General features: G+C 56.5%; 1 protein-coding gene across 1 annotated transcript in view; it reads left to right on the forward strand.

The window, feature by feature from the left end:
• The first annotated feature begins 9,969 nt into the window (after positions 1-9,969).
• CACNA1E (calcium voltage-gated channel subunit alpha1 E) overlaps positions 9,970-14,725 on the forward strand; it is an 81,620-nt gene continuing 76,864 nt past the window's right edge. Inside the window, exon 1 of the mRNA XM_030454868.1 lies at positions 9,970-10,236. Within this exon, the coding sequence (XP_030310728.1) occupies positions 9,971-10,236 (266 nt within the window). The 5' untranslated portion in view covers position 9,970. The remainder of the gene's footprint in view (positions 10,237-14,725) is intronic.

Raw genomic sequence — 14,725 nt, forward strand, 5'->3', positions numbered from 1 at the left:
TTCTTGTTTTGTTATTTCTTACCTGGGAGAAGAAACTGACACCCAGCTCACTCCAGCCTCCTCTCAGGGAGCTGTAGAGAGTGAGGAGGTCTCCCCTCAGCCTCCTTTTCTCCAGGCTGAACACCCCGACCCTTCAGCTGAGCACCCTTCACCTTCTCCTCATAAGACTTGTTCTCCAGAACCTTCCCCTGCAGCCAGCACCTCTATCACAGAGTGGTTTGGGTTGGAAGGGACCTTAAAGCTCATCCAGTTCCAACCCCCCTGCACGGATAGGGACACCTCCCAGGTTGCTCAAGGCTCCATCCCTGTCCTTCTTGTCTTGAGGGGCTCAAAACTGAACCCAGGATTCAAGCTGCTGCTTCAGCAGTGTCAAGTACAGGGGGAGGATCTTTGCATTTCCCAGGACTTAGGTGCTGTCAGGGTCTGGCTGTGGGGGTTCCTCCTTGCAGATACCCAAGCCCACAGCCTGGCAGCCACACCACAGGAGGTGAAGCTGCTGGTGCTTTGCAGAAGCCTCTGGTGCCAGGGGGATGCCAGGCTCAGGCACTGATTGCAGCCCTTGGGCTTCACAGACCTCATGTTCCCCCATCCTGGCCCTTCCCGGGGAGCTGGTGATCCGAGCTGGTGGGCTGAGTCCTGGAGGGCTGAATCCCATAGGTAGCTGCCCTGGTGCTCTTTCAGCCTCCCAAAAAACACACACCAGAGGCTCCTGCTTTAGTACCAGACTCATAAACCTGTGATGTTTCCCCCAAAACTTCCCCAGAGCCTGCAGGGAGGTCCCTGTAGCCCATCCCATGGTCTGTGGGGTAGCAGCGCAGAAGAGTTTCTGCTGCTTGCTCAGACCCATGCTGGTGACACAGATCCTGGGGAGGCTGCTGGGCTGGAGAGGAACATTTCTGCAGCTCTGCCTTCCTGCCTTGGGAGAAGTTACAGAACAGATGAAACTGTGAAAACACACAGGGTGTTGGGTACAGATCTCAGAGGCTCTTTACGACTTGGCAGTCTCTGGTTCTGTGCACACGCTGCATCCCAGATGACAAGATGAATCTGACTTTATTTTAAATCCCATCTTTTTTCCCTCTGGGTGCTGAATGAGACAAAGGGTCCCCCTGGTGTGCACTGGGCTGCCAGCTCCCTGGCTGCTCCCCAGCAGATTCCCCAGTGCCTCTCACCACCTGGGTTTGAAGGGCTGCAGGGATGGAGAGGACAGGAGCACTCGTGGGGCATGGCCATGGCTGCTTGCTCCTTGCTGCTGGCCAGGCTGCCTGGGAAATTGAAGAATCATTTTGGTTGGAAAAGCCCTTTAAGATCCCCAGGTCCAGCCATTCCCCCAGCACTGCCAGGGCCACCACTCACCCACATCCCTCAGCATCACATCTGCAGGGCTTTTAAATCCCTCCAGGGATGGGGATTCCACCACTGCCCTAAACCAGGGCCTGACACTCTTTTGGGTGAAGAAATCGTTCCCAATATCCAGTCTAAACCTCCCCTGGAGCAATTTGACTCTGTTCTTGACTTCCCTGTGCTCTCCTGCCTTTCTCTTTGTGCAGCCCGAGGTTGTGCTGCATGGACAGGAAGTTGCTTTCTGACCTGGGGTGAACTCAAGCTCTACAGAGTGCCCTGGCAACAGCCTGGAAATAGCAGCATCTCTCCCTGAGGTGCCTCCAAGTCTGGGTTTTTGGCACACCCTGGAGGAAGAAGAATTATCTTTCTGATTTCAATTCAGGTGACTTTGCAAAGGGCTGCTAGGAGAGTGGGCATCTTCTGTTCATTGCATGACCTTCCTGCATGGCTGAGCCCACTCTTCCAGGGAGCTGGAACTAGTTAGGGGCTGGTTGTGGAGGATGAGGTGGTTCCTGATGGATGCCTCCACTTGGGAGCTGCTGCCTCAGTTTTGTCACTGCATCTGGCACATCTCATTCCTGCTTCCCTCCTCACTGGTGTTGGGAAGCTTCATTAGCACATCCCAGCCCTGTGCTGGGACCAGCACTCTAAGAGAGCTTCCCCCTTGGCCTAGGGCTAGGCAGAGCTTGGAAGCAAAGAATTGCTGGGAAGTCAGAGGTGGGAAAGGAACACTGGGGATCAGCTGGTGTTTTGCCTTTCTCAAGCAGGGTCACCAGGCTGCCCAGGACAATGTCCTGGCAGATTTTGAGGATCTCCAAGGATGGAGACTCCACAATCTCTCTGTGCAGTGTCTCCCAAATACTCCTTCCCTCTCAAAAAGTTTGTTCCTTTGTGTATGTGGAGTTCTCCTTATTGCAGTTTGTGCCTGTTTGCACCTTGTCCTGTCTGCACAAGCCACAGAAGAACGTAGCTCCATCTTCTCTCCCCATTGTGCTGTTGAGGATCTCATAGGATGAGATCTCCCCTGAGCCTTTTCCAGCCAGGCTGAGCAGCCTCAGCTCTCCCAGCCTCTTTGCAGGGCAGATGCTTCAGCCCCTGAGACCTTTTCTGGAGCTGCCAGGGGGCCCAGCACTCTGGGGGGTGGGCAGAAGGAAAGGGTTCATCTTTCTTCTACTGAAAGGGTTGTTAAGCACTGGAACCCCAGGGGGGTGGTTGAGTCTCCATCCATGAATATCTTTAAAAAATATCTGGATGTGGTGTCTGGGGACATGGCTTAGTGGTTGGTCATTGAGAATAGGGTAATAGGGTTAGGTGATGGTCTCTTCCAGCCTGAGGAATTCCATGATGCTCTGATCTTCCCAAGCAGCTGGCATTCCTTTACCTAACACAGCCCAGCAGGCTGCTGGCCTTTGCTGCAAGAACACACTGTTGGCTCAGGGTCAGCTTGGTGTCCACCAGGTCCCTCAGGTATTCCCTGCCAAGCTGCTTCCCCACCAGCACATCCTGGGTTGTTCCTCCCCAGGTACAGGATGTGGCCCTTCCCTCAGCTGCATTCTGTGCTGTTCCTCTGCCTGTGTCTCCAGGTTGCCCAAGTCCCTCTGGATGGCAGCACAACCCTCTGCTTCAGCAGTCCTGCTTCTCTGCTACCTCCCTGCTCCCAGCTCTGCCAGCACCGTGCACTGCAGCATCCCTACAGCCAAACTCCTGCTGTCTGATCCTGTTGCTCCCCTGGAATCACCCAACCTCTTCCCATGCCTCTGGCAGCCCCTACCTGGCCCACTGTGGTTCTGCTGGGGGGATGGCTGTGCCCAGGAGATGTTTGTGGGTGTTTCCCAGTTTCTCAAGTCTGGTCTGTATGGTTCACCTCATTTTCTAACCACACACATGCACAGAGCTCAGTGCTTTGGAGTTTGGGTGTTTGGCTGTGGCAGTATCTGCCCCTCAAGCCTGCAGGACTCTGTTGGCAAGAAGGGGAATGCGGCCCCAGGTCTGTGCTCCTTCTCTCCCTCTTGACCTTCATCTCATCTTCTTCATGCTGCCCAGCCCTAATCCTTCTGGATTTTTTTCTTATTTCTTTTGGAATTAATTTTCCTATTGGATCCTCTTGTGTCAGCCCTTCTGGATGTGGCGATGTCCAGAAAGGGATCTGTCTGAGATGGAGGAGGATGGAGAGGTTACATGTCACCTGCTGCCTGCTCCCTTAGTGCTGGGCTGGGATGCTCCGTGGCCTGGATGAGGGGAAAGGTTGTGCAGAGGGATTTGGGGGGTTGGAAATGGGGATGGGAAAGCAGGGCCATGTGGGTAGCTGGGATCTGAGAGGGTGGGGTTGCTGTGTGCCTGCCCGGAGCAGCCCAGATGCAGCTGGGAATGTTAATTAGAGCCCAACTCAGGGGCTAAATAAAGCTGCAGGGCACTCCAGGCAGTTTATTAATGGGTAATTATTTCAGGTCTCTTCAGCTGAGCCAGGAAGCCTCCGCATGGGGTGTGTTGGTAGGAAATAAGAGAGCAGGAAGGGGCAGGCTGGGGGATGCTTCCCTCCTGCAGGGGTGATGTTCCTTCTCCCTTGGCTGAAGTGGTTTTGGTGGGGACAGGGTCTCACCCACCTCTGCTGGAGCTTTCAGTGAAGCCCTCATGCTTTTTGGGTGGCACATATAACTGCCAAGGTAGCTCTTGGGTTTGGTTTGGGCTTTTTGGAGAGTACAAAGGCCAGAGAAGCCCCAGGGGAGGTGGATGAGCACTGGTGCTGAGTTTCGTGGTGACAGAGGGAGACCAAGAACCAAAACCAACTTCTGTGGGTTTTGCAGGGCTGGATGCACAGCCCTGCTGTGTGCCAGTGACTGTACAGGATCCTTTAAACCTCTCCCATCCCTTTCAGCCCACAGCAGGAAGGGGCTGCCCAGGGAAGTGGTTGGATCACCGTCCCCAAATGCATTTAAAAGTCGTTTAGATCTGGTGCTTAGGGACATGGTTTAGCAGTGGGCTGGTAGACCTAGGCTAGTGGGGTTGGATGACCTTACAAGTCTTTTCTAACCTGAACTATGCTATGATTCTGTGTTTGGTGCAGTGCTGACATCTCAGAACCCAGAGTGGAACCAGCTGGGTACTATGGTCATGTTGAGATGGCATTGGTCTGAGAACTGTCAGGTGTTTTTAAGAAGTGGGACCAGAGATGCTCTGGGCTGTATTTTCTTAGGCACATGCTTGCAGAGAAGTTAAAGAACAGGAAGTTCCAGGCTCCAGGGTGGGAATGCAAGGGGTGTGCTCATTTTCTGTCTTGGGAAGGGGCTTCTCCTTCTGCACCTCCCTCACCTGCACTGCCACTTGTGAGAGCTCACTGGGAGGAGATACAGCAACCAAAATCCCCATCTCCAGAGGGGTATTCCTGCCTGCCAGGAAAGAGGTCTTTGCAAGATCTATATCTGGTAGATTTTAAAGATGCCAGTACTGGATGTTGGACTCGTGGATCTTGGTAATTTAAACCCTCAGTGTTGGTGAATACAGGGGTGGTTTTTGGCAGTGTGCAGCAGATTAAACTTTCAGCTTCAAGCAGTTTCCATCTTTGCTGCTGCTGCTGGGTGACACCTGGTGTGGCTGCTTCAGCTGCACGACCGGGAGGGGTTTGGTGGATGGGTAGCTGGTAGCTGGGTGTGAAATCTGCCTGCTTGTTCCAGTCTTCCAGCCACCCTGATTTCTTGTGGAATAAAATGACAGCGCTGTCCCTGAGAAGTCAGCCTTGGGCACTGGGAACGTGTCCAGGCAGTTTTTTGCAAGAAGATGCTTGTCTGTTGTTAGAGCTGGGGAAGTCCTGTGCCAGTGAGGTGGGGGGCTTGTGGGGAGCACCATGGTTGGGACAGGGGGGCACCAAGAGCAGAGAGCAGGGAAGGGGAAGGAGAAGAAGGGAAGGCTTGGCTTGGCTTGGCTTGGCTTGGCTTGGCTTGCCTTGCCTTGCCTTGCCTTGCCTTGCCTTGCCTTTCCATGTCTGGGGTGGGAGGCAGTGGCAGAGGTTCTGCAGCAGAGCTGAGGGCACTGTGCCCACCCCAGGGCTTTGTTGGCAGGAGAAATGTCACAGCTCATGCCACAGCTGTTCACATCTGCACAGCTGAGCATCAGGCAGAGACTGGTGGGGTACCCCCTCCTTGAGCTACTTGGATGTCCATCCTGGGGCTGCTTGGATCCTTTCCACCCCCATCAATGGGTGACCTGCACTTTGCTTGGCTTGGCAGGGCTCCCCCTTTGCCAGTGGGAAAAGCATTTCTTCCTTATTCCAGCAGGTAACAAATTTGTTCCTGGAAAAAACCTTCAATTCCTGCATGGTTATAAACATGCTTCTGAGTCACAGCTACCCAGTCCCAATTTGAAATTTGGCCAGAACACAATAGATGATTCTCATTTGATCTTTTTTATTTTTATATTTTTTTTAATTATTTTTTCCTCTTAGCATAGCCAAAAGCTTGTTTTAAAAATCAAATGAAGGTGCCAAAAGCCACTTTCGAAGATGAGTGCAGCACATCAGAGCTCCTGGGGATGCTGGTGACCGAAGCAGAGCCTGTCCCTGCTCTCCAGGCTCTTCTCAGGGAGCTTTCCCCTGCCCTGATGCTGCTCCCGAGGTGAGGAGCAGCCTCTGACTCTCTGGGCACCCCGATGCAGGGCAGAAGGTGCTTTTACCAACATTCCCCGTGTCCAGCTATGACATGGATCAGTATCCTCTGTTCCTGTGCCCAGAGAGGTGGGGGATTTTTCGTTTGCCTGGGAGAGCCCGGTGGCAGGAGAGCAGTGCCAAGGGATGCTACAGCTGGGCCGGGGGCCTTCTGCCTCTGCTTCCCAGCACCTCGGGGGAAGGACAGGCCCGGGGCTCGGCTGAGCATCCCCGCCAGCCCTGCAGGGTTTGGGGGGGCAGCAGCCACTAGATGGCAATGCCGGAGCGGTGGAGGTGATGGGAGGCTCAGCCCCCGTGCCCAAAGAAGGGGTAGCCCGGTGACTCCAGTGATGGGCTGCCCTGCCTGGCTTGGGGAGGGGGTGTTTGGGGGGTGTGAAGCGAGGAGAAGGGTTGGGTGGCAGTGTCGGAGTGAAGAGGAGAGGGGTTAGCAAAACCCAAGCCCCTTCCTGCTGCCTGGTCTTCTTGGATTGCCTTCATTCATTAAAAAATCCAATAATAATAATCATCATCATCATCCAACCCCACCATAGCTGGCTCTGAATCTCTGTGCCATGTGGCATCATGCGGGCAGCAGCCACACTTCTCCCTGACTCACTGAGCCCAGCGTGCTGGGGTGAGGGTCAAGATGAGAACGGCAATAAACATCCTGGAAAACTGAGCCTGCAGCTCTTGGCATAGCTGAGGGATGGCTTGGGTTTTTTTGGGTGGTTTTGTTTTTTGTTTTTTTCTTTTTTCTTTCAATTTTCTCTTAAGGAGCTGCTTTCTCATAAATATCCCATCCTTTAGCTCTGTCTGAGCAGGAGACAGGCTCCCAGCGGGGTCATCCTGCACTCAGCTCTGCAGCAGCAAATACAGAGCAGGAGAGCAGAGCAGAGAGTGAACCCCGAGCTCAGGGAGCAGCCTCTGGTCCTGGCTGAGATCTCCAGGTAAGGTGCAGATCCCCGCTCTAGGCAGGCAGGAGGGAGGTTGCCTTCTTCTTCCTCGGCCCCTTGCACCCAGTATGGTGATGCTCTGGGATGCTGGGAGCACTGGGTGCAGCCTTCCCCCGTCCTCCTTGTCTTCTGGGTACCAGCCTGAGCATTTCGGGCTGGGTGGAGGCGTGGTTGTAGGCTCAGAGGGGTGGGAGAGGGCAGAGAGCTCTGCAAGGTTGAGGATCTGCTCCTGGCCATTGGCCTTGGGCTTAATTAAGAGGTGTCAAGGGTTGAAAGGTGGGAAGAGCAGCATCGTTCTGGTGCCACGCTGGTGGTGAGAGGGAGGAGGTGGCAAAGGGGATGAGCCACAAATCACAATGGATTCATTTCGGGCAGTGTCTGGGCTGGAATGAATTGAAAGGATGATAATTAGTCAGGAACTGGCGTGGCCTCCCTGCTGCCCATCGCTAGCAGGATGAAAGCCCAGGATTGCCATGGCTTGTCCTGCTGGTGGCCTGGGAAGCATTGTGAGAGAGATCTGCCCAGCCCTTCTCCACTCTGTGCTGCACTGTGGTGGCTGCAGGACTGGGACCTTGCTGCAAGTGTTGCAGGGCTAATTGGAGGAGCAAAGTCAATTAGGAGTGTGTCAGGCAGGCATCGTGGTGAGCTGGTGGCTTCTGGTGCCCAACTGAGGCTGGGGGAACGATGGCAAGACCACTGTGCAAATATTCCTCTGCTGTCATGTCCTGTTGTGGAGGGCCTGGTCCTTCCTCTTCCTCACCTGGCTGGCCCAAGGGCTCCTGGCACTGCAACCACGAGATCCTGGGGCCAAATGTAAGCCCCGTGGCCTGTTGGGCCTGGGGAGCAGGGAAGTCTGGTGAGGTGCTGCCAGGCTGCACCGAGCTTTCCCAAATGAATTAAGGATTTATTTGATTAAGAGCTTAACTATTTATTTATGTTTGTATTTATTTATTTGTTTATTTATTTTGAGCTGCCCTGGGTGTTCCTGGCTGCTGCACAGCAGATGCGAGGGACACGGAGCAGGTGGTGGGGTGTGCAGGGGAACGGCACTGTGGGGACACGGGGTGCTTTGTGGCATTAGGATTTGTGGCTGCCTGCTCCCTAAAAGTGTTCAAGGGCAGAGGCCAGGTTGGATGGGGCCCTGAGCAACCTGATCTAGTGGGAGGTGTCCTTGCCCATGGTAAGGAGATTGGAACCAGATGGTCTTTACTGTCCCTTCCAACCCAAACCATTCCATGATTCCCATGGGAAGGGAAAGTAGCAAGCTCCAAAGACCCTGGTGTAAACCCTCGGGATGTAGGATTGATGGGAGGGGTGGGGGGTGCTGTGTGTGAACAGCTTGCAGGGTGTGCTGAGTGCTGAGGCTGGTGCCCTGTCTGATGGGTAGAGAGGACACTGGGGGTGTCCCTGGGGAGCTGCACGTCCCCTGTGTGCACAGGAGGGTTGGGTGGGTTGTCTGGAAGGTGAGGTGGAGCAGGGTGGGGCAGGGAAGGGCGGGGAAGGGCAGGACAAGGAAGGGCAGGGCAGGAAGCCCCTGCACCAGGGCACAGTCCAGCCCAGGGTACCCAGAGCACCTCTGGCACACCTTAGCACCCACATGGCTGTGATGGAGAGGGCACAGCACCAGCCAGGTCCCCTGTCCTCTGCCTGTGGGATGGATGGGGGGGATCAGGGCGACTGCCAGACATTCCCCTCCCCATCCCCCTCGTGGCAGCCACTGCATCTCCGATGAGCTGCTGCTGCTTCTGGCCAACAAGCAGCATCAAAAAGAAAATAGGGAGGCGGGGGGGATGCTGAGGAGGCTGATCTGTATGCAAGCGATCAGGAGGGCTCTCCCCAGGCAGCCCTGGCGTCGGGGTGGCTCCGGCACGGAACCGGGAGCCCCAAAGTTTCCGAGGCACGGGGGGGGGACGGTCCATGTGGCTGGAGAGATGCTCAGTGCGGGCTGCGATGGGGTGAACCTCTTGTGTCCTCTGCAGGCAGGGAGGGGGCAGAGCCCCCCCTCACCCCTTCCTTTCCCCCCCCAGTTTAGCTACTCACCTAGAAACACACCCGTGTGGTGGAAAGCCCTCTGCAGCTGGGGCTGGCGAGGGGGGAGTACGAGCTTCTTGCAGGGTGGGGGTTCTTCCATTGCCTTTGTTCCCTTCAGACCCTCCCCTCGCCTCTGACTTTCCTTTGCGGCAGCTCCCGAGCTTGCCAAAAGAATGCACTGGATGGAGCGAGGGAGCGAGCCGGGCGGGCGGGCGTGTGTGCGCGCTTGTGCGCGCCTGTGTTGCCACTGACTTCATTCAAGCGAGCTGTCCCCGGGCTGCAGAGGCGCGGCAGCCTTTTAATTTGGTGGCCCCAGCTTCTGCCTTTGCGCTCTCCTGCCCTGGCAGCCGAGGGCTGAGCAGCGTCCCTCGCCTCGCCTCGGGGACCCTGCCTGCCATCCCTGCCCTCGGCGGGTGGGTGGCCGGGCTCTGGCAGGCTGCTGAAGATGATGATGATGATGGAGACGGGAGGAAGGAGTTGGACACTTGGCTCCAACTAGGCTGGACCGCGCTGCAACCTGTTTCCCCGGCCTCCCCTGGACCGCGCTGGGTGCCGTACCACATTGCGTCTTCCTTGGGGCGGATAGGAGGGCTTGGATCCCGGCCCCTTTCCCAGCCCGGTCCCTGCCCTTGCAGGCAGAGCACTGGGAAGGATGTGGCTGGGTTTAACCCCCGCCTCAGTGGCGGAGGGCGCTTAGGGACCGAGCTCCCTGCCCTCCCCGCTGGCCGGGCTGCCCCTGGGGCTTTGGGGGGGGAGGCTGGAGGCAGCCTGGTGCCCCCCGTGCCGTGCCAGAGGCGCTGAATTGGTGCTGTCTGTCCTTAGCCACGCGGGTCCCTGCTGCCCGGCAGGGATGGAGGAGAGACGGAGCTGAGCATCAGCGGGAAAGGAGGAGGGGGCTGTGGTTGGGACTGCGCCCCGCAACCCCCCTCCCTCTTCTCCCTCCCTCCCCATCCCCCTCGCCGCCTCAGTGGTGCTGCTTCGGCTCACCTGTGTGTTTTCTTCCAGGATGGCTCGCTTTGGGGAGGCGGTGGCCGGCAGGCTGGGCTCCGGAGATGGGGGCTCCGACCAGAACCGGAGCCGGCAAGGACCTCCTGCTCCTGCGGGAGGGAGCCCGGGAGCCTTCAAGCAAACCAAAGCGCAGCGAGCCCGGACTATGGCTCTGTACAACCCCATCCCCGTCCGGCAGAACTGCTTCACCGTCAACAGATCGCTCTTTCTCTTTGGGGAAGAGAACATAGTCAGGAAATATGCCAAGAAGCTCATCGACTGGCCATATCCTTTCTGCCTCCCCTGCCAGCCCCCCCCCTTGCTCCCTGGATTTGCTTTGGTGGCCGCCCAGGACACGTGCGTGTGGCATTAGCCGGCAGGTAAGCGCCTGCCTTCTGCTCTCCTCCGGCGTGCGGCGAGGGGTGCCCCGTCCCCCAGGGATGCCCCCTCCCCCGGGATGCTCTCCTTCTCGCCCTGTTGCTCCTTCCCCTCCTCCTGTGCTCTGCTTGGTGCCTGGTGGGGAGCTGAGCCCCTTTTCCTTGTGGGGAGCCCCCCTGACCCCTCCTCAGGCTTGGATTTGGAAGCCCCTCCATGGCAGCAAGGAAGGGGTTGGGGGGGAACATGGCTCTGCTCCCGGTTTGACCCTGAATGCTTTAGGGTGCTCTGTGTATGTGCGGCTGGGGGGGTCATGGCCTTTCCTTTATGTCTTGATGTCGTGCTGGAGCTTTGCCACCCCACCCAGAGCCACCCATCCTGTTGGGGACAGGTCCCAGGGAGCCCTCACATCTTTAGTCCTTGCTAGGTGACTGCTTTGTCCCCTTCATGTGCCCCCTTTGCTGTGGGTCACACCTGGCAGGGGCGCAGCCACCACCGCCCTGCAGCCCCCTGCCCCACTGCTGCTCCAGGGACCATTTGTCCCCTCCCTGCCATGGAGGGGAAGGTGCTGAAAACCTCTGGCTGCACCCTGTGCTCCCTGGTGCAGGGGACTGCAGTTTATCTCAGGACCCCACCTCCTCGGGCTGGATGGAGGGTGCAGATCCCCCCCTTCTCCTCCATCCTTTCATACACCCCCATGAGCTTCTCTCTTCACATCCTCCCTGCTGGTGCCTCCGGACACCCTGGCTGCTGCCCAGCACCGCAGCTCCCCATCACCTTGGATTCAGCACCCTGCTGTCCCCTGAGACCCCTCTTGGGCTTTAGTCCCAGCGAGGCTCTGAGCCTGAAAACTTCAGCGTGGCCAGGCTTTGGCTCTAGCTCCCTCCCCGCGCTGTGTTCTGCAGTGGTGATTACATGCAGCTCTCGCTGCCGCCTTCTCTCCCTGCAACTTGTTGGTGAACTTGCCGGCTCCTCTCTCAGGTGCTGAGGTCTTGCCCCATGCCAAGCAGCAATTCCTGGGGTTCGGTGCAACAGGTTCCTTGGGGAAACCCTCCAGCGAGGGGCAGGGATGCAGGACACGGCACCCCTCCTGCTGAGCATCGTCCTTTTGCAGCTCCAGCATGGCAGGTTGAGCTGCTGCTGGGGAGTCCCCAAGCCCCAGGGCTGGGAAGGTGACCTGGAGGTGAAGGGACAGCTTGACTGGGGGCTGAATTCCCCATGGAATCCCCAAATCTGCCTGTCTGGGTGGGGGGCTGCAGGAGCGTCAGTGTGGTAGTGAGGATGGGGACGTGGTGGCTCTGCTCAGAGCCCTGCAGGGCAGTGGCCTGGCCAGCCTGCCTGCTTTTCCAGAACATGCCAAATGATTTGTGTGCTTTTTTAGCCTGGTGTGGGAAGGTCCTCACCCCTCCAGCTTTCATTTAAAGCCAGAAGGGTCTGGGGGTGCTGCTGTTGGCCTGGCACTCCCCACGTGGGCTGGGGTCCTGTGCTGGTGTGGATGTCTCATCTCCAGGCAGCTGCTGTCTCCTAGAGACTAGAGGAGCTTCACCACCGCGTGGTAAAAACTCCCCAGCATTATTCTTTCCTAGAATGTGCAATGCAATTCTAGCATTTTTTTTTTAATTTTTTTTTTTTTTCCAGAAGTAAGTGACATTTTCCCATGTGAGTGCTGGGGAACGGGGCTACAGGCGGGGGGAGCTGAGCATCCCTGACTGTTCCCTGCCTGGATGCCATCTCTTTCTAAGAAACTCTTCAACTCTAGAGCTCCTCTGCACCACTTGAGCTCTCAAGGGCTTGGGGGATGGAGAAGGCTTTCTGGTGATGAGTTTGAGGCTGTCCAGGCAGGTTGTTCCCATCCCTGTAGCTGTGGCCTCGCACATGCAGCCAGTGCCCTTTGGTAGAGCTGGGGATAATGTGTGGGCATTGCAGCTCCTTGGCCTGGAACCTCTGGCTTCCCTCCTGGGTGAGGTCAAGGGTGGTTTGAGGAGGAGACCACTGGGTTTTGGCCACGGTCAATGGGAACTGCTGGCCTCAGGAAGGAGGTGTCCAGTCCTGGTGCTGCAGGCTGAAACAGGCACAGGATTGAGGAAAGGGGCTGGGGTGGAGTGTGGGGAGGAGTGGAGGCTCTTCTTCATCCAGCTCCAGTTGACTAGGTAATAAGGCTAAAAATAACTGGTGATTCAGGCCTGTATATCTGCTGGGTAACTGTATAATTATAACCAGCAGCCTCTGCAGTTTGGCTTCCCAGTGTAAATAGGGATGATGCATGGAGGGGAAGAAGGAGAAATAGGAGGAACTGGGGTTGGGAGGCAGCTCAGTGGGGAGATGGAGTCTTTGCCGAGTTTCTCGCTGGAAAAGCCCAGTGTGCTACCTCCACTGGAGCTGCTCTTTTTACTGGTCCTGCCCAAAAAGCAAGGCAGCTGCTGTTCTGGCTGTAGGAACGTCTAGTCCTGTCCTCCTCCAGAAAGACAGCCTCGTCTTGCCGGCTCTCCTCCTGCTGACGACCAGGCCTTCAGCCCTGATCTCATTTGTTTGGCTGCCTGGAAAGCTGCAATTCAGTTAGCACACGAGATGGGCTGCAGCAGCTCATCTCTATCTGCTCCATCCTTCGTCCTCTTAATCACATTTGACCTGGATAAGATCCTTTCCCTTCCCCAGGAAGGCCGGATGACACTGCATGGCTCTGGCCGTGTCCCCAGGGACAGCCTCTGGCTGCAGGCACACGCTGGCCCCTGTGCTTGTCCCCCCTTGGTTTGGCAAAGGACAGGGATGTCCACCCATGCTCTGGGGACCTTGCTGTTCCCTACAGGGAAGGCTCCCTCCTGTCTCAGCCCCTTTGAGGATCAAATCTGCTGTTGGCCAAGAGCAGCCGAGGTGTCCACAAAGCCCATCCCTGGTGTGGACTCCTGCCTGTGCTTGAACAGTTCTGCTCCTGGCGACTCTTGGCTTGACCTGGGGGGAACTGCCCCTTGGGGACCTGGCAGGGTTACACCCTACCTGGCAAAGCATCTTCTGCACTGTTGCTTTGGCCTGGCCAAGGTTTTGGCAGCTCTCACCTCCCCGGGGGGAAATGCCGCACCCTGCTTTGCCGTCCTTGGGCAGCTCCCTCCTCGCCCTACCCAAGAACAGACATATGTTATTTTAAAATTTTTTAATTTTTTCCCCCTCCAAGGCTGTTTTCTGTGCCCTTCATTCATCAGATTTTAAAATGCTGTGGGTTTTTTTTTTTTTTCCTTCTGGGGAGGGGCGAGTAGGTGTAATGGCAGGTCCATCTTTTTGACAGCCGGGAGAGCGAGGCTGCCTGTCAGATGGTGAATTTAAACAGAGGCAGCTGTTGTCATGGTGACGCCAAGTTGCATCCTGTTGCCGTGGCAACCAAAGTTAAAAAACTGATGTTAAGGCTGGAGAATCACATGACGTGGTTCTTTTTTGTTTAAAAGAAGGAAAAAAAAAAAAAAAAAAAAAAGAAAAGGAGAGGAGAGAGGTTTTGGTTTCCAGTGTTGAAGCGCAGGGTGGGGTGGCAGAAGGAGATGCTGCTCTGCAGAGTGGTTTGCGTGTGGCAGGTGAGCACCTGGTGCCACTGCCTGTGGTTGTGTCCCTGGTGGAGACCAGGCCACCACCTTTTGGAGTCGCAAGCAGCAATATCTGTGGCTGCAGGCAGGGAGCAGAGCCTCCCCAGTTGGGGCATATCTGTGCAGTGAGGTTCAGGCAGGCTGAGCACAAGACAGGAGCACAGCCCCAAGCCCACGCTCACTCTCCTGAGCCCCTTCTGCTCTTTGGAATGGGTACGTGGGAGATAGCTCCTATCCACAGCGTGATGGGAGGATGTGGTGTCTGTCACTGCCTTGGACATCACTGTCCATGGTGATGAGCATGGATAAGCTGGGAGCATTGGATGGCAGGACACAGGGATGGGGATATGACTCTGGGTGCTTGAGGGCACTGGATGGTGTGACCTGCTGGGGGAAGATCTCCTGTGTCCTCAGGGACAAGCCAGGCAAGTGCTGTAAGCCTGAGGAACCCCAGAGCTGACTTAGGGCCACTCATTTGCCACCATTTGGCATTTTGGGTTTCTCTTGGGAAACAGCTTTGGAGAGGAGGTGCCCACATTCCTGTTGGGGTGTGAGGTTAAGGGAAGGGGGGGTCGGACCATCCTAGAGGTGGGGGTGTTGAAGATGTGGATGTTTCTTCCCATCTCACCATGTCTGTGTGGAGCAGGCAGCAGTGGTGGGATCAGGATCAGCAAGATGAAGCCCACAGCTGTAGGAACTCTGGCTCCCTCTTGTTGACATCTGGGGAGCAGGGAAAGGCTCCTCAGTGCTGTGGGTCCTGGGGGGAGAGGTGGGAAATGGGTGACTTAGGTTTCTAGGAGGTGTTGGGGCTGGGCTGGGTGGTGTAGGCA

Source organism: Calypte anna, chromosome 8 (genome assembly GCF_003957555.1).
Source record: "Calypte anna isolate BGI_N300 chromosome 8, bCalAnn1_v1.p, whole genome shotgun sequence".
Classification (NCBI taxonomy): Eukaryota; Metazoa; Chordata; class Aves; order Apodiformes; family Trochilidae; genus Calypte; species Calypte anna.